Genomic DNA, 19,165 nt, shown 5'->3' on the forward strand with positions numbered 1-19,165 from the left:
AACATTTTCATCTTAAAGTCTATTTTGTCTGATATGAGTATAGCCAGGCCAGCTCTCTTTTAGTTACTGTTTACATAAAATATATTTTTCTGTACTTTTACTTTTAACCTATTTTATTTTTTGACTGTAAAGTGAATATCTTATATATAGACAGCATATAGTTAGATCCTGGTTTTTAAAAAAAAAATCCATTCTGTCAGTCTCTGCCTTTTACTTGAAGAATTTAATTCATTTAGATTTAATATAATTATTTATGCAGAAGTATTTACTTCTGTTATTTTTCTATTTGTTTTCTAAATATCCCTTTTTTTAACACTCAAAATTGATTTATTTAAAGGTTTCACAATAGCTATGTCCAGGCATTTAGGCTTATGGGAAGTAAAATTAAAAGAGGATACTTTTTTCCCAAGGAGGATTTCTTTAAAACCAAGCACATTGCTAAATAGCAACATTATACTTGGTAAACAATAATTGGCAACAAAATAAGTTTAATATTCTACCCAAACCAGTCCCAGATACTGTTTAATAATAACCAAGATACAAACTAATTTTGTTGTAAGAAGCCTAGACCAATTTTATCAAACAAGTCCTTGATTAGACATCCGGTTTCATTTAACGTTTTGAAAGTTCATTTGACAGTCAGTCACGTCCCTCATACAGACCAGTTCCTTGTGTTGCACAAGTGGCTTGAACATACCATGTTCTGTTATGAAGAGACTGAAGACTTAGTTTATCTGTCATTTCACTGACGGCCATATCATTTGGCAAATCCTGTTTGTTTGCAAAAAGCAGCAGTACTGCATCTCTCAAGTCATCTACCAGAAGCATTTTCTGCAGCTCATCTGCTGCTTCCTGAATTCTTCCACGATCATTGCTATCTACCACAAAAATAAGACCCTGGGTATTCTGGAAGTAATGCTTCCAGAGAGGCCTAATTCTGTCTTGACCACCAACATCCCGTACTGTGAAACAAGTGTTCTTATACTCTACTGTTTCCACGTTAAAACCAGTGGTAGGAATGGTGGTGACTATCTCCCCTAACTTCAGTTTATACAGAATGGTCATCTTGCCAGCAGCATCCAATCCAAATAGCAAAATGTGCATTTACTTCTTGCCAAAGAAGCAGGAGAAGAGGGAGGAGATGGTGAGGCCCATGGTGGTAGTGCCACTTGCAATGAGCAGAAGCAGAAGCGGTTTGGGGCAGCCCCCTGCTTTCTCCTTACGTGCTCCAGGCAAACTGAACAAGAGAGAAGAGAAAGAGCGGAGGAAGAAAGAGGGAGGCAGGAACATCTCACTGGCCGCTGTGCTAATGAAGCTCCAGGACATGAATTCTCGGGGAGAGGACCTTCTGGGCCACTGGCAAGGCAGCTCCAGCTCTAGCCTTTAGGCTTTGGCTGCACCATGTCATGCGGCAGCCGCAGCAACTCCCAAGTGTCTTAACTTTTTTCATGCCCCTGTTCCTCCACTGCTTCTTTTTTTTTTTTTTTTTTTTTGAGACAGGGGGTCTCACTCTGTCGCCCACGCAGGAGTGCAGTGGCATGATCTCCACTCACTGCAACCTCTGCCTCCCTGGTTCAAGTGATTCTCCTGCCTCAGCCTCCCAAGTTAGGAGGGATTACAGGTGCCCGCCACTACGCCTGGCTAATTTTTGTACTTTTAGTAGAGACAGGGTTTCACCATGTTGGCCAGGCTGGTCTCGAACTTCTAACCTCAGGTGATCCTCCCGCCTCAGCCTCCCAAAGTGCTGGGATTACAGGCATGAACCACCGCACCTGCCCCCTCCACTGCTTCTTTTGCGTTGGATACTTGGAGGTGTACCATTTTGATTTCCTTCTCTTTTAATATATATTTTGTTTGTTTTTTAATTATTTGCCCTAGGGATTACAATTAACATCTTAATTCATAACAGAATTCTGATTAATTTATCAGTATACAAAAACTTTGCTCATATATTGGCTCATCCCCCATCTTGTTCTGATTAAAAATTACATATATATATACATTGTGTGTGCATTGACATATATTTACAATTATGTAGTTATTTTTTTAAATCATTTGAAAGGGAAAGAAGAGTTACTAACCAAAAATGTATTATTAATGGTGACTTTTAAATTTGCATATGTAATTACCTTTACTGGTGTTATCTCTTTTTTTTTTTTTTCTTTTTTGAGACGGAGTCTCACTTTGTTGCCCAGGCCGGAATGCAGTGTTGCAATCTCGGCTCACTACAACCTCCACCTCCTGGCTTCAAGCAATTATCCTGCCTCAGCCTCCTGAGTAGCTGGGATTACAGGTGCACACCACCATGCCCAGCTAATTTTTGTATTTTTAGTAGAGACGGAGTTTCACCATGTTGGCCAGGCTGATCTCTAACTCTTGACCTTGTGATCTGCCCACCTTGGCCTCCCAAAGTGCTGGGATTACAGGCATGAGCCACTGCACCCAGCCTATTCTTTATCTCTTTACATGGATTCAAGTTACTGTTCAGTGTTCATTTATTCCAGCCTGACTGACTCCCTTTAGCATTTCTTAAATAGCAGGTCTACTAGAAGTAAACATCTTGGTTTTTGTTTATCTGGGAATGTCTTAATCTCTCCTTTTTTCTTGAGAAATAGTTTTGCAAGATATACAATTTTGGGTTGACAAGTTTTTTTGTTTCTTTTAGCACTTTGCGTATATCATCCCACTACCTTTTGGCCTTTGTGATTTCTGATGAGAAGTCCACTGTTAACTGTATTGAGGATCCCTTGTACATGAGTTGCTTCTCTCCCTACTTTCAGGATTTTCTTGTCCTTTTTTTTTTTTTTTTTTTTTTTTTTTGAGACACAGTCTTATTCTGTTGCCCAGGCTGCTGGAGTGCAGTGGTGCAATCTTGGCTCACTGCAATGTCTGCCTCCTGGGTTCAAGCAATTCTCCTGCCTCAGCCTCCTGAGTAGCTGGGACTACAGGCACCTGCCACCATGCCTGGCTAATTTTTGTATTTTTAGTAGAGACAGGGTTTCACCATGCTGGTCAGGCTGATCTTGAAATCCTGACCTCAGGTGATCCACCCACCTCAGCCTCCCAAAGTCCTGGGATTACAGGTGTGAGCCACCATGCCCAGCCTTCTTCTTGTCTTTCAACTGTTTGATGATAATGTAGCTTGGTATGGATCTATTTGAGTTTATCTCACCTTGAAAAAACTTTTTTGAATTTCTTGGATATGTAGATTCATATCTTTCACCAAAAATTTGGGAAATTTTTGGCCATTATTCACTGAAATAATCTTTCCTCCTTACTCTCTCTTTTTCCTCTGTGACTCCCATTGTACATATATTGGTATGCTTGATAGTGTCCCACAGTTTTAAGGCTTTGTTAATTTTTTTCTTTATTCTTTTTCCTTTCTGTTCCTCCAATTGCGTAATTTCAATTGACTTATCTTTACGTTTGCTGATTATTTTTTCTGTCTTCTCAAATATGCTATGAAATTTCTCTAGTAAATTTTTTTTTCTTTTTTTTTTAATATTTGTTGATCATTCTTGGGTGTTACTCGGAGCGGGGGATTTGGCAAGGTCATAGGACAATAGTGGAGGGAAGGTCAGCAGATAAACATGTGAACAAAGGTCTCTGGTTTTCCTAGGCAGTAGGCCCTGCCACCTTCCGCAGTGTTTGTGTCCCTGGGTACTTGAGATTAGGGAGTGGTGATGACTCTTAAGGAGCATGCTGCCTTCAAGCATCTGTTTAACAAAGCACACCTTGCACCGCCCTTAATCCATTTAACCCTTAGTGGACACAGCACATGTTTCAGAGAGCACGGGGTTGGGGGTAAGGTTATAAATTAACAGCATCCCAAGGCAGAAGAATTTTTCTTAGTACAGAACAAAATGGAGTCTCCTATGTCTACTTCTTTCTACACAGACACAGTAACAATCTGATCTCTGTTTCTTTTCCCCATATTTCCTCCTTTTCTATTTGACAAAACCGCCATCGTCATCATGGCCCGTCCTCAATGAGCTGTTCGGTACACCTCCCAGACGGGGTGGCGGCCGGGCAGAGGGGCTCCTCACTTCCCAGACGGGGCGGCCGGGCAGAGGTGCCCCCCACCTCCCAGATGGGGCGGCGGCCGGACGGGGGCTGTCCCCCACCTCCCAGATGGGGCGGCTGCCGGGCCGAGACGCTCCTCACTTCCCAGAAGGGGCGGCAGCCGGGCAGAGGGGCTCCTCACTTCTCAGATGGGGCGGCCGGTCTGAGACGCTCCTCACCTCCCAGACAGGGTGGCAGTGGGGCAGAGGCACTCTTCACATCCCAGACGGGGCAGCAGGGCAGAGACGCTCCCCACATCCCAGACGATGGGCGGCCAGGCAGAGATGCTCCTCACTTCCTAGACAGGATGGCGGCCGGGAAGAGGCGCTCCTCACTTCCCAGACTTGGCCGGGCAGAGATGCTCCCCACATCCCAGACGATGGGCGGCCAGGCAGAGACGCTCCTCACTTCCCAGACGGGGTGGCGGCCGGGCAGAGGCTGCAATCTCGGCACTTTGGGAGGCCAAGGCAGGTGGCTGGGAAGTGGAGGTTGTAGCGAGCCGAGATCACACCACTGCACTCCAGCATGGGCAACATTGAGCACTGAGTGAGTGAGACTCCGTCTGCAATCCCGGCACCTCGGGAGGCCGAGGCAGGCAGATCACTCGCCGTCAGGAGCTGGAGACCAGCCCGGCCAACACGGCGAAACCCCGTCTCCACCAAAAAATGCAAAAACCAGTCAGGTGTGGCGGCGCGCGCCTGCAATCCCAGGCACTCGGCAGGCTGACGCAGGAGAATCAGGCAAAGAGGTTGCAGTGAGCCGAGATGGCAGCAGTACAGTCCAGCCTCTGCTTGGCATCAGAGGGAGACCATAGAAAGGGAGAGGGAGAGGGAGAGGGAGAGAGGGAGAGAGGGAGAGAGGGAGAGAGAGGGAGAGAGGGAGAGAGGGAGAGAGGGAGAGAGGGAGAGCGAGAGGGAGACTCTAGTGAATTTTTAATTTCAGATGAGATTGGGTTCCTTCAGGGTGGTATGGCTGTAGATGGAATTTTTAATTTTAGTTATTGCTCTTTTCAACTCAATCTTTCTATTTGGTTCCTTTTTACAACTTCTCTTTATTTCTCTTTTCTACTTGGTGAGATATCATACTCATAGTTTCCTTTGGCTCTTTGTACATGGTTTTCTTTAGCTCTTGAGCATATTTAAGAGTTGATTTAAAGTCTTTGTGTAGTAAGTCCAATGCTTGGGCTTCCTACGGATGAGCTCCTATTAATTCCTTTTTTTGTCCCTGTGTATGGGCCACACTTTCTCTGCTTCTTTGCACGCTTCGTAGCTTTTTTGTTGAAAACTGGACATTTCAAATATTATAATGTGGCAACTCTGGAAATCAGATCCTCCCTGTTGCCCAGGGATTGTTGCTGCCATCTAAGTGTAATTGCTGTTATTCATTTGGTGACTTTTCTGAACTTCTTATAACCATCCCTTTCCTGTTTCTCACCAGAATTTTCCAATTTTTATGCTTTTTGTCTCTGTTTCTCTAAGCTTCATTCTAGCTGATTTCCTCAGATCTATCTTTCAAGGAACTAACTCTTTCCTCAGTTTCGTCTAAGCTTGTTTTCTGAGATGGAGTCTTGCTCTGTCACCCAGGTTGGCATGCAGTGGAACGATCTCAGCTCACTGCAACCTCCGACTCCCGGGTTCAAGCAATTCCCCTGACTCAGCCTCCCGAGTAACTGGGATTACAGGTGCGCACCACCATGCCTGGCTAACCCTTTCCCTAAGATTTAAATTTCCATGTGGCCCATATTTTTTATTTTCCAAAGTTCTGGGATTATTTTCAAAACTTCCAGAAAATTTCATTAGTCTTTTTTTAAAAAGTTTATTTTATGTTTTTAATCCTTTTAAACACACTTATTTTATTGTCTTGGGGGTCCTTCTCTGTGGCTGGGGATATGAGGAGGGAACACAGAGAGGGCCATGGTGTCCCAGGACAGCAATGCAGAAAGCCTTCCTGTGGATGGCAAAGCCAAGACGGGCTGGCACATCATCTCGTAAACCATCAGCTTCAGGAATGCCAAGGACACCTACAAATTAAGCAAAGATCCCAAGAGATTTATAGGACCTTCCAGGCCAGCTCTGTCTCCATTACATCATGATGACTGATTTTTAAAACCAAACTCAATTTTGATTACCTAGTAATACCTGTCTGCCACAGAAAAGTGGAAAAAAACCAATGATCAAAAAGAAAAATAAAATTACCCACGATATTTATTACCCATATATAGCTGCCATGACCACATCAGCCCATCTCCCTGGCTCCCTTTCCTGCCTGCCTTTTCTCCCTAGCACTGAACACCATCAGGCACACTGTATGTTTTAGTAATTTATGATTGTCTGTCTGTCCCTAGGAGGGGGTCAGCTCCACAACAGCTAAGGCTTTGTCTTGTTCACTGTTGAATCTGCAGTGTCAGGAGGGGAGAGCATAGCAACTCCGTCAATACCTCTGGAGTGAACGAACGAATGAATGTTCTAGCTACGAGAGAGTATTCCTACCTCATTTATCCTCACGCCAATCCTATGAGGTAAGTGTTGTTTTTTTTTTTTTTGAGACCGAGTTTTGCTCTTGTTGCCCAGGCTGGAGTGCAATGGTGCAACCTCGGCTCACTGCAACCTCCGCCTCCCAGGTTCAAGCAATTCTCCTGCCTCAGCCTCCCGAGTAGCTGGGATTACACGCATGAGACACCATGCCCGGCTAATTTTCTATTTTTAGTAGAGACAGGGTTTCTCCAGGTTGGTCAGGCTGGTCTCAAACTCCCGACCTCAGGTGATCCACCCACCTCAGCCTCCCAAAGTGCTGGGATTACAAGCATGACCCACCGTGCCCGGCCTGTTTTTTTGTTTTGTTTTGTTTTTTGTTTTCTGAGACGTAGTCTTGCTCTGTCACCCAGGTTGGAGTGCAGTGGCGTGATCTTAGCTCACTGCAACCTCCACCTCCTGGGTTCAAGCAATTCTCCTGACTCAGCCTCCCGAGTAACTGGGATTACAGGTGCGTACCACCATGTCTGGCTAAATTTTGTATTTTTAGTAGATATGGGGTTTCACCATGTTGGCTAGGCTGGTCTCGAATTCCTGACCTTGTGATCTGTCTGCCTCAGCCTCCCAAAGAGCTGGGATTACAGGCATGAGCCACTGCGCCCAGCAGAGATAAGTATTTATTGTACCCATCATACAGATGTGAAGACTAAGACTCAGTGGGGATCACCTGTTCTGTCCTTTTTTTTCAGACAGGGGTCTCACTCTGCCGCCCACGCGTTGGAGTGCAGTGGTGCAAACACAGTTCCCTGCAGCCTCAACCTCCTTGGGCTCCAGCGACTCTCCTGCCTCAGCCTCCTGTATAGCTGGGACCACAGGTGTGCACCACCACACCCAGCTAAATTTTTGATTTTTCGTAGATACTGGCACTCACTTTGTTGCCCAGATTGGCCTCCAACTACTGGGCTCAAGCAATCCCCCACCTCAGCCTCCCAAACTGTGGGACTGCAGGTGTGAGCCCCTGAGCCCGGCCCACCTGTCTTCTTGTCCTGCCTGCCTCCTTTTGACTGTCTTTCTGCAAGCACATTTATGCAGCTGCAGCACAGCTCTCTCTCCCTGTTCACCGGGGCGCTCCCAGGTTATACCAGAGACCTTTCCACTCTATGCCTTTAAGGACTTTGCTATGATTTTTGTGCAAACAATTTTCCATGTTGGGGACAGGAAGAACAGGAAAGTAAGAAGACTCAACTCCAAGTTCCCTCCTTTCCATGGGGCTCCCCACCCTTTTCTTTTTATTTTTTTGAGACAGAGTTTCGCTCTTGTTGCCCAGGCTGGAGTGCGATGGCACGATCTTGGCTCACCGCAACCTCTGCCTCCCAGGTTCAAGCAAATCTCCTGCCTCAGCCTCCTGAGTAGCTGGGATTACAGACATGAGCCACCACGCCTGGCTAATTTTGTATTTTTAGTAAAGACAGGGTTTCTCCATGTTGGTCAGGCTGGTCTCGAACTCCCAACCTCAGGTGATCCGCCCACCTTGGCCTCCCAAAGTGCTGGGATTACAGGTATGAGCCATGGTGCCCGGCCTCCCACCCTTTTCTAAGAGAAGTTTAATGAACTTAGATCTGGGCATTTGCTTCCTCAAGTTAATGCCTCACCTTCCCCTACCAAGGTGCAGTCTTCTGGAATATATTTTGTAAATGAAATATGAACCCACATTTGGGTTCATGGCTCAGGCTAGTAATTTAACCTCACTGTGCCTCCATTTTCACCTGTAAAGTAGACATAATCATCCCTACGTCATAGAACTGTTCCGGGATTCAGTAAAATGGTGTACATAAGGCTCTTGACACAGGGCCTGGCACATAGTAGGCACTAAATTATTGTATAATTAAAAACCTCTGTTCCTCCACCCTCCAGAGTTCTGTGTAGCCCAGCCTCTGCTTGGTGGAGACAGAAATTCATTTTCTTAAAAAGTTGTGCTGAGAGCTGGTCAATCCCGGGGAAAGACACATGATAATGAAACTTTCAAGAAACTGATGTATAAACTTCAGTGCCATAATGTAACTGCTCTGCGCCTTAAGGCAGGATTCCCAACCCCTGGGCCTTGGACTGTTACTGGTCCGTGGCCTGTTAGGAACGGGGCCGCACAGCAGGAGGTGAGCACTTGTGAGCCAGCATTCCCGCCTGCGCTCCGGCTCCTGTCAGATCAGCAGCGGCATCAGATTCTCGCAGGAGCGCAAACCGTACTCTGAACTGCGCCTGCGAGGGATCTAGGTTGTGAGCTCCTTATGAGAATCTAATGCCTGATGATCTGAGGCGGAACAGTCTCATGCCTAAACCATTATCCGCCCCCACTCATCCGTGGAAAAATTGTCTTCCATGAAACTGGCCCCTGTTGCCAAAAAGGCTGGGGACTGCTGCCTTAAGGGGCATTGTGGGTGAAGGAGGAGGAGGAGGCAGCTGAGGCCCTGGCTCCTGTACTGGCTGGGGCCTGGCTCTGGGGCCTCCTTTAGATGTGAGCAGGTGGCCGCTTCACTGGTAGAGCTTGGGCTACACTGAGGTTTGCAGATGGAGGCTGGAGGGCAGGACAGAGGTGCAGAAGAGAACATTTATTCATTCAACAACTATGTATTGAGCACCCACTAGGTGCCAGATACTGTTGAAGGATGTTTAGGGATACCTCATGGACAAAGTGCTCTGCTCTCATGGAGCCGTGAGACAGCCCACAAGGAGGCTCAGGAAGTAAAACGTGAAGGTAGAGAGGTGAGTGATGGCCAAGGAGGCAAAGGCAGCAGCCTGCTCCTGATCACAGCCCCAACCTTTGCACATGCCCTCCTCCCTTCCCAGAGCTGCGGGATCAGGTTCTATTTTTATCCTCCTGTGACAGGGGAGGAAACCTGGGTCGGGGAGATTAAGTGGCTTCACTTGGGAAATTCAGCAGTACCAGAGGTTAAAATTCCAAGAGCCTGAGGCTAGGAAGGGAGAGGATGATGGGCTGCTAGGGGCTGGAGGGGACTGCAGAGCCACCCCAAATCCCTTCTCAATGGCAGCCCTGCTGGCTTTCAGCTGTTTGCCACTGTGGCCCCTAAACTAGTCTTCAGAGATAGTAGCACAGGGGCTGAGATGCTCAAATGAGAGTTTCTGTCCTGTTCCCTTACAGATTCTGCTTCCTAGAGACTTCTCCAGCCTCGGGAAAGTTGGCTCCATGGAGCCATCCGGGCCACTCATGAGTGCGTGAGCAGCGGGAAGGGAAAGAAGGGGACCTTGGTGCTTCCATCAGAGCCAGTGCCCAGGGAGCGCCTGGGTTCCTGCCATACTCCTGGGGGTCATCTTAGGGCAGTGGGAGGCCCATAAGGGTTGGGGGCATTTGGTCAGCAGCCTCAGACACGCTGGCTGGTCAGGGCAGCCTGCTGTGTGCATGTACCTGGGTTCCTTGAGGTCAAGACCAGACGGAAAGGCTTTTTGTTCTAGCCTTGGGAGGAGTGCAGTGGGGTCTGTGTAAGTGGTGAGGTGGCCATCCTGGTGGTCAGAGTGCTCAAGATACCCAAGGAGATGAGATGCAGACAGCGGGAATGGGTTGCAGCCTCCAAGGTGGCTAACACAGAAGCCTGTAGGTTGAGGAACTGCACTGGGGGTTTGGGGACACAACCAGGATGGTAGTTCTAAGGGACCTGCCTGCAGATCCTCACCTCTCATATTCCCCCTCCCCGACCTTCCTGCACCGGAGGACTGCACTTTGTCCATTTTGCCAACTAGAAAGGCAAGGCTGGAACCTTGTCCTAGAGCCTTGCCCTGGAGTGTGAGAAGGTCCTGGGCTCCCAGCAGAAACAGAGGGACAGGATTGGGAAAGGTGTTGGCTTCCCCTGCAAACTCTTCCTAAGACTCCGGGGCTTTGGGTCTCAGCCCTCCTGCAAATTGGCTCTGTGACCTTGGGCAGGACCCTTCGCCTCACTGAGCCTGTTTCCTTACCTGTCAGCCTGGAACAGAACACCTGCCTTCTGGGTGTGCATGGGGATGAATTGTCTCTGTGCTGGCACTCACTTTGTGAATATTGCATAGATGTGTGCATTTCAGGCAGTGGAGCTGCTGCTCAACTTGGAACACACCTGGGGACCCCAGGGGCTTGGGGTGGGTGCAGCCCACACAAGGAAACTCGACCTTGCAGATGGCAGGTTCAGCAGGCACCAAGGAACCTCATTTTGTTTTTGACGTTTTTATTGGGGTCTAATATACACAACGTGTAACCACCTTAAGTTACAGCTGGATTAAAATTGATTTATGTGGCCGGGTGCGTTGGCTCACGCTTGTAATCCCAGCACTTTGGGAGTCCGCGGTGGGCGGATCATCTCACGTCAGGAGTTTGAGAACAGCCCAGTCAACACGGTGAAACCCCATCTCTACTAAAAAATACAAAAATTAGCCGGGCGTGGTGGCGGGTGCCTGTAATCTCAGCTACTCGGGAGGCTGAGCCAGGAGAATGGCTTGAACCCGGGAGGCGGACGTTGCAGTGAGCCGAGATCGAGCCACTCACTACACTACAGCACTCCAGCCTGGGTGACAAGAGGGAAACTAACGTCTCAAAAAAAAAAAAAAAAAAAACCAAAAAAACAACAAAACACCCCCCCCCACAACTTGATTTATGTGTAAACCCGAGTCGTCATCACCCAAAACAAGATGCAAAACGTGTCCACGGGCTGAACCTTTCAAGATACAGAAAAAGGGCCAGGGGTGGCCCTCTCCCGGAATCTCAGGCTGGGAACCTGGTATCTAGTTCCTGCCCCTCACTGGGCAGATGGGGAAACCGGGGCTTGGGGCGAGAAGGTCCCCAGGCAGAGCTGGGAGCACCCCTAACTCTTCGCCAGCTCTGGGGACTTGGCGCCTTCTCCAGCAACAGCGAACTTGGGCGCCCGCGCCCCAGCAAGTCAGGGGTGGGGGAGATGGTGACACGGAGGGCGCGGCAGAGCGCGGCTCCTCCCCGGGCGGGGCCGACCTGCCCGCGCGCACCGACGCCCCGCCCCCCGCCCCGCGCGCGCGCTCCCGCCAGGCTAATTAGGCGCGCGGTTTGTTTACAAACACGGGCTCCCGGCAAGTGCGCGCCGCCCCGCCCGTGCGCGGCCGGGGTTCGAGGGTGGCTCCCGCGGGCCTCGGGGTGCCCGGACGGGGGCTGCGGTGCTGGCTGCGTGCCCGCTTCTTCCATGCCGTCCTGGGGCACCGGAAAATCCGCCGCCAGGCGCTGTCCCCGACACGGGGTGGGGAGAGCCGTGCGGGCCCGGGCAGGGAACGGCCCACGGGGTGCCAGCCTTGTTGCCCTGCCGGGCGGGCGCCGAGCCCCGCCCCCGCGCGCCCCCCGGGCCAGGCCCGCTCTCGGCCGGGTCGGCGGGGCGGGCGGGGGCGCGCGGGGCGGGGCGCGGCGCCGGCGGGGCCGGGACATGTAGTCCGCGCGCCCGCGGCCTCCCCTGGGCGGCCCCGGCGCGGGCCCGGCCGCGGACTACGACTCCCGCCAGGCGCCGCGGCGCAGCGCATGAGCCCTGCTAGGCTCCGGCGCGTCTATTATGCTGCCGGGGCCGGCGAGCCAAAGAGGAGCCGGCCGCGCGGGCCGGGAGGGGACGGCCGCCGGAGCCGCGAGGCCAAGTACGCCTTTCTCTTGCTTCCTTGCGCGCGCGGGGCGGCGGGAGGCGCGGGCGGCGGCGGGCCGGGCTGGGCCGGGGAGCGCGGCCCCGAGCGCCCCGCGCAGTCCGCCGGCGCGTCCGGGTGAACCGGGCGCCCGGGGCCGCCGCCGCCGCCGCCGCCTTTGTGCGCGGCCACGATGCAACAAAGCGCGGCGGCCGCCCGGGGTCGCGGCGGCGGTAGCGGCGGCGGTGGCGCGGGCTCCGCTCCCCTCCCCGCTCCCGCTTGGCCGCCTCCGTCCCGGACTCGGGGCGTCGCTGCGGCCGGGGCGCGCAGCCCGGAGTTGGCGCGGCCCGCGCGCCCCGCGCCAGCCCGGCCTCCGCGCGCCCTCCCTCACGGAAGGGATTTTTTTCCCCCTTTCCTCCGCCCGCCATCTTTCGAAGGGGGAACCCAGGGAGGACGCGGAGGGGGAAGGTGCGCGCGGCGGCCCCGGCCTGCGGTCGTGCGCTCCGCGGGGCCACTTTCCCCGCGCCTGTCCCGCCGGCCTCGCTCCCGAGCCGTTGCTGGGGACCGTCGCCGCGCGCCGCGGCCGGGGCGGGGGGCAAGGCCGGGCTCGGCCCTGGGCTCTGCGCGGCCTCCTCCCAGAGTTACGGGCCCAGAGCTGACTTTGAGCCCCCCTGAGTTGCCGGATTATTGCACCCAAACCAGGGGGAGACCCAGTTCCCGTTTTGAAATCAGCCTGAAAATCGCTTAAGCCGGGCGAGGGCGAGTTGGAGCGGGAGGGACGGGGGTGCTTCCCCTCCTTCCCACTTTTGGGGGGCGCCGGAGTGACAACGTGATACAAGCCCATCCGGGGAGAAATGCGCACCCCGAACCGTGTACACCCACATGGCCCTGGTGGCCTCTCTGTGAATAAAGCTGGGGCGTGCGGGAAGTCTTATTCCACCGGTTGCTCGTTCGGGGGCAGGGCCGGGATGGGGGCTTCGCGCGGCCTCCTTTCCCTGGAGGGCGAGAACTCTGCCCGCCGAGACCCACCGGGGGCAGGGACCCGGCGGGTTCCTCCTTTCGACCCAATCCTTGAGTGGTTGCGATCCTTAATTTTGGTTGAAAGCTTTCTGCTCAGAAATAGATACTGGGATTTCTCCCCTTTACATTAAACTTGGTCATTGTCTGCAAAAGTTAACCAGGAGGGGAGACTGTAGTGCATTGGTGGGCAGAGTAATTGGGCTGGAACTGCAAGAGGCGGCTTCGTGTGTCCCGTCCTCCCCCGCCCTACCCTGTGAGAAGGAACAGAATAGGAAAAGAGTTTTCTTTTTACCCTGCTCTTTTGTAGGCTTTTCCCCTTACTCTTTTCTTTAAAATGGAGGTTTTTTTTCCCCTGGGTCCCTGTAGTAGCCCTGGGGAGATCCTGGAATCTATGCAAAGTTGTATGGCATTTTTCTGGGGAAAGTAGTTTGTTACTGGCTTCCAACGGGGTCTAAGGAAGGTCTGAACCCCTGCAAGGGGCTGGCCTCGGGGGTTAGGGAGCCCTTCCTCCGGGTTCTTCCCTGGCAGCCCTGATGCAGCCTCTCATTTGCAAATAAAGGTCTGTGTTTGCCGTTTTCTCTGTTGAGGCCTTGTTGGGTGCTGGTGGTTACTGATCATGAAAGATAAGGCACACGCTGTAACAGGACGGGCTGCAGGCGAGCGAGGGGCATTTCTTTCTGACCTTCCCGGTAGCCTCAGAGGCCCAGTGCCTCAGCGGGGCACCGGGTGCCTGGAAAGACTGTGGGAGCAGCTCCAGCCTGAGCCCTGCCGTTGGGACATCCGGGGAGGAGGGATTTCAAAAGCTTTCTCCGAGTGGGCAGTCACTCCATTTTTATTTTTGTTTTGTTTTTAGAAAGTAGAGTAATTACTTTCCTTTGACAACAGCTCGCGCCTGCTTCGGAAGTGAGTGAGCTTTGAATGAAGGACGGGACTTGCAAACACTGCCTGCCCTACTCTCCGAAGTAGTCATACCCAGAAAGTGAAAGTGGGGGTGTGCAGAGCGAAGCAGCCAGGCCTGCTGCAGCCGGTGCTACCTTCCTCTGCCCTCTTCCTCCAGGCTCTGGAGATGCCAGCCGCGGGAGCCCTGTGCACCAGGCGGCAGTGATGGCTTTGTGCGATTCCTGGTGCCACCAGGAAGTGCCACCACTTTCCCTGAGGCATGGTGGCTCAGGGTTTCCCAAGTGGGGTGATTGGCACAAAACCAACAACTATGCCCAGTTGTCGATGGGAAGAGCCATGTTTTGCTGTGGATACACACGGTACCGGGGCGGGGTATGGGGAACCGGGGCCTACCCTTCCCAGCGTTGCTGCCTGGGAGGTGGGGGCATGCCTGAAGTCGTGCTGCGGGTCTCTTGGTTTTCAAAGCAGTTAACGCAGTTGGTCAGAGGATCCTCCTCTTGCTTCCTTGACCGGTCATCAAAGTATAACTGACCTGACGGGGTTCCTGTCCTAGGCAGGTTCCTTTTTTTTTTTTTTTTTCCTTTCCCTTGAGATGGAGTCTCGCATTGTTGCCCAGGCTGGAGTGCAGTGGCGCGATCTCAGCCCACTGTAACCTCCACCTCCCGGGTTCTAGCAATTCTCCTGCTTCAGCCTCCCAAGTAGCTGGGATTACAGGCGTCCGCCACCACGCCCAGCTAATTTTTTGTATTTTTAGTAGAGACGGGGTTTCACTGTGTTGGACAGGCTGGTCTCGAACTCCTCACCTCGTGATCCACCTGCCTTGGCCTCCCAAAGTGCTGGGATTACAGGCATGAGCCACCGTGCCTAGCCGGCAGGTCCCTTATATCACGAAGCCAGTATCTGGTTGAAGCTAGAAGGTAACTGGATGAATCAAGGTAGAATGCAAGGCTTCTTGCCGTAAAAGGTTTTGGAACTTACGGGTCTGCCTTGGGCCTTCCCGACCCCTGTGTCTCCGCCCCCTTGTCGGAGCAGAAGAGATGCACAAGTAGCAAAGCATGATGGGGTGCCAGGTGCATTTGGGTCAGCGTTTGCCAAGAATGGCCTTGCTCCTGTGTTTTTGTTGGTACTGCCACCTTGTAGAGGTGCCCAGCTGGTGGCGGAGCATAGGGCTTTCTTTGCCTAGTCTTCCTGTGAAATCATGGGCACAGACATCATGGGCCCCTGTGCCCGGGCCTCCCTGCTCTGGTTCCTGGGCTCCTGCCATCTGAGAGGCTTGAGGGCTTGCTTATTTGTTTGTTTGTATTTTTAGTAGAGATGGCGTTTCACCATGTCGGCCAGGCTGGTCTCAAACTCCTGGCCGTGAGTGACCCACCCGTCTCTTCCTCCTGAAGTGCTGGGATTACAAGCGTGAGCCACCATGCTCGGCCAAGATGCTTGAGAGCTCATTTATTTATTTACTTATTTTGAGACAGAGTATCACTCTGTTGCCCAGGCTGGTGTGTAATGGTGTGATTTCCCTTCACTGCAACCTCCACCTCCTGGGTTCAAGCAATTCTCCCTGGCTCAGCCTGCCAAGTAGCTGGGATTACAGGTGCCCGCCACCACGCCTGGCTATTTTTTTTTTTTTTTTTTTAATAAAGATGGGGTTTTGCCATGTTGGCCGGGCTGGTCTTGAACTCCTGACCTCAGGTGATCCACCCATCTCAGCCTCCCAAAGTGCTGAGATTACAGGTGTGAGCCACCATGCCTGACCGAGAGCTCTTTTAAAGAGAAAGTGTCACTTTGGGCCATTCACCTGTTGGTGGTTTAAATTGTAAGTCTTCTGGCCACTCCTGATTGAGCTCGCAGTGGAGACAGGACCTGTGCTGTGCGTGTGGCTGGAGGCTCGGACCCTGTCGTGTCCGTGCTGTTGGCTGTGTGCGTCTCGCACCAGTCTGTGGCTGTTCCCTGAGAGTCAGTTCACAGGCTGCCTCCTCACAGGGCCTTCGGAGCCTGGTGTTGGGAAGATGGGGCGTGGAACATGCCCCCGCCCCCCTCCTTGCCGCAGGCCCCCAAGGTACTGAGTTCGTCAGAAGTTAACCCGGTATTGTGGGAGACAACTTTTCCAGCCGCTTGGGAAAAGTGTCCCGCTGAGGGTGCAGTGATGTTCAGGAGTCGCCGGCTGGATCTTTCTGAGTGTGGCTTGATAACCAGCTGCAGCATTTTGCAAAGCACCCAGTGGACTCGGTTGTGATCTGCAGAGGCGGCTGCTGGTCAGGCCTGGAGTCTGGGGCAGAGGGAGTGCCCTCAGTGCACCTGTGAGGACCTGGGACTAAGAGTCGGTACCTGGGAGCTGTGGGACTCTGGGGCGGGACGGCCTTAGCCTCCGTGTGAGCACTGACCGAGATGAGGCACAGATGCATCTGTGCGAGGTGCCCGGCCCCTGCAGGAGTGCTGAGTGTTGTAGCTATAACCTGTCATGTGGCAGAAGGAAGAATCTACTCTAAGCGGCTGAGAGGATGCCCTCCCTGTGCCATGCGTCCCTGGAGCCTTGGCCTGACAATCCCACAAGGAGCAAAATGTGCAAAGGGGCAGCTGTGTGAGCCTGCGGGTCCAGGGTGCCACCCGCCCTCATCCGCCCACACCACAGGACAGAGCCCTGGGTATGCTGACCAGGCCCTCGCTGGTGCCAGGGGCTGGGTAGGAGGCAAGGGTCAAGCACGGTGGCTCCGTGGGCTGTGGACTCACAGACAGATGTGCTGCATGCCCAGCTTTGCTCTTAGCTCTGCCTCCGGTCTGTCCCGGCAACAGGCCTGGGGGCGTCCTGCAGTCCTCGGCATTTGTGGTTGGGGGTGAGCAGAGAACATAGACGAAATAACCAAGGGGATGGTCTGAGAGCTGCGGCCCTGCTGGCCCCTTGTCCTGGCTCGGCATGGCTGAGTGGGACAGCAGTGAGGCCAGGCATGTCTCCTGGGGCCGGGGTGTTTTGTGAGTTTGGTTCTTGTCAGGCCGGCTGAGAGGAGATGGAGCAGACAGTTGGATGCTAGGTGGGCCTGCTGCAGCTTTGTTTTAGGAAGTGCGGAGCACCAGGGCCTGACCCTGAGGCTGTGTTCCTCTAAGAGCACGGTGTCTCCTTCCCTCTAAAGGGCCAGGTGCTGTCCTCACTCACTGCCCCTCTGAAGAGAGTCCCCTGCCTGAGTCGTGGCTCTCCTGCCCTTCCCAGACCCGTGGGAGACCCTGACTGCGTGGCGGTGGCCTGGGGTTGGGAGGGCCCGACCAGTGTCTGTGGGGCCAACTTCCTCGTTCCCAGCGTGTGCGGAGGGTCGGGCCTCCTCACGCGCCTCATGAGGGTCCCACGGGGGTAGAGCGTCCTTTGAGTCCTCTCTATTCGAGGAGTGGGTAGAGAGGCGGGTGGGGACGGAGCTTGGAAGAGGTGATGGGTTGTGGCCAGAAGGCTGTGGGGGCGTCATGGCAGGAAGGGAAACCTTCAGAGAGGCCGCTCACCCAGGGCCGTGGGGCCATGGAGAAGCACAGGCCCTGGGTTCAGAAAGCAGGAGGCATATGAGGTCTTAGGTCTAGAAGGCACTGGTGGGTGCAGAGTCGGGAGAACTGTGGGGTGCAGGGGACAGTCACGGGAGAGGCAGTGCTGGCAGCTGCACCTGCCCAGCGTGTCTGGGGCCATGCCCCAGGACAGCCCCACCAGTCCGCTGAAGCGCCCCGGGACAGGGCTGGGCCTGTAGAGCCGGGCCCTCCAGGCGGCCAGGCAGCTGCAGGAGAGCAGGTGCGCTGTGCATGGGGGGCTCACGGCACTGGGCAGATCCCCCTGGGGAGTAGGCGCCAGGGCTGGCCATGCCTGCTTGGGTGGGGCCCACGATGCCCAGCTGCCCTCCCCAGGGCTCCTCCAGGGCTACGGGGGGCCCCCAACCCCCGACTTCTCCCCTGGCTCCATAGAAGGAAGCAGTTGGCTCTGTCTGTCACTGAAGGCAGCCCTGCCCTGACAGATCCAGTTTCCCGAGTCCTGGAGGGTGGCCGCTGGTCACCACGTGGGCCGAGGAGGCCCCTCTGGCCGCCTGAGGACAGGTGCTAGGTTGGCCGGGTTAGATGGGGCTGTGGGGGCAGCAGGCTGGGATCCCTTCTCACAGACTCAGCTCCCTCCTGCCACAGCCGATCACAGCACTGCTCCCAGCATTATCCCGAGAATTCTGGGGCTGTGGGGTGTTGGCGGTGAGTCTGGCATGGATGTCCAGCTTTGTTCAAGCCGGCTCTGGCCTTCTCTGCCTGGGCGACGTTGTGCCCCTTCACCTCTGAGCGTCCCTTCCACTTATGGAAGATGGGGCTCATCTGACCCCCACTGACGCAGGACGGAGTCCAGGAGATGGGCTGGAGTGCCCCAGCGGGGGCCATCCAGTCAGGGACACAGGTACAGAGGCCCAGAGCTATGGAAATTCCAGGGCTGGAGACCCATGGGGAATGGGGAGCCCCTGGGAAAGGCCTCCCCTCGCTTCCTCCAGCACCCCCACCCTTGGTTCCAGTGCTCCTGTCTCCCACCCTTTAGCTGGCAGGTCTGGTTGAGCCCCTGCAGAGCTGTGTAGCCCTGCCCCTCCCTGCCACCGCTCCTCCAGACCCATGCTATAGCCAGAATGGCCTTGGTAAGCTGTCCTCCCAACCCTGCCTGTTTGCTGAAAGCTGGGACTCCCCATCCCTGGACCCCAAATAAGGACTTTTTGCTCTGGGGCCAGGCCAGGCTGGAGATGCCCCCATGGTCCAGCCGCTGCCCCTTGGCTGGTTTGCCCCAGGGTGTGGCGTTGGAGGCAGCACCCCTCTGTCCTCCCTCTGTGGAGTGCCTGAAGGCTGGGCTGCTGTGCTGGCCAGGCGACATGCCTGCTCCTGCCCCTCTGGGTCCCTGCTCCCCAAGAGGGCCATGGAATGGCAGGAGGGGTCAGGGAGACTGCTACTGGCTTTTCTGGGTGTTTTCTTTGGTGGCAACTGGACAGATTCCCATTCCCTCCCCGTTTGTCCACAGCCCTGAAACAGCCCTGGACTCAGCATCTTTTCTGATGAATTCTGGGCTGGGCCAGCCTAAAGGGGGCTGAATTTCTGCTTTTCATTCAGGTCCTCCTGTG

The 19,165-nt window shown here is 53.8% G+C and overlaps 2 protein-coding genes across 3 annotated transcripts in view; one reads left to right on the forward strand and one right to left on the reverse strand.

Moving 5' to 3' along the window:
* Positions 1-632: 632 nt before the first annotated feature.
* LOC100971506 (ADP-ribosylation factor 4-like) lies at positions 633-4,750 on the reverse strand. Its single transcript, XM_034929784.3, has one exon. The coding sequence runs from the start codon at positions 1,102-1,104 to the stop codon at positions 640-642; it is 465 nt and encodes a 154-aa protein (XP_034785675.1). The 5' UTR covers positions 1,105-4,750; the 3' UTR covers positions 633-639.
* A 7,213-nt stretch (positions 4,751-11,963) lies between these two features.
* Positions 11,964-19,165, forward strand: part of BRD3 (bromodomain containing 3) — a 38,098-nt gene continuing 30,896 nt past the window's right edge. Inside the window, exon 1 of one of the 2 annotated variants that reach the window (XM_034929436.3) lies at positions 11,964-12,161. The gene's annotated coding sequence lies outside the window, so the exon portion shown is untranslated. The remainder of the gene's footprint in view (positions 12,162-19,165) is intronic. The other variant, XM_034929437.2, reaches the window with a different exon arrangement.

The sequence above is a fragment of the Pan paniscus genome, chromosome 11, assembly GCF_029289425.2.
Source record: "Pan paniscus chromosome 11, NHGRI_mPanPan1-v2.0_pri, whole genome shotgun sequence".
Lineage (NCBI taxonomy): Eukaryota > Metazoa > Chordata > Mammalia > Primates > Hominidae > Pan > Pan paniscus.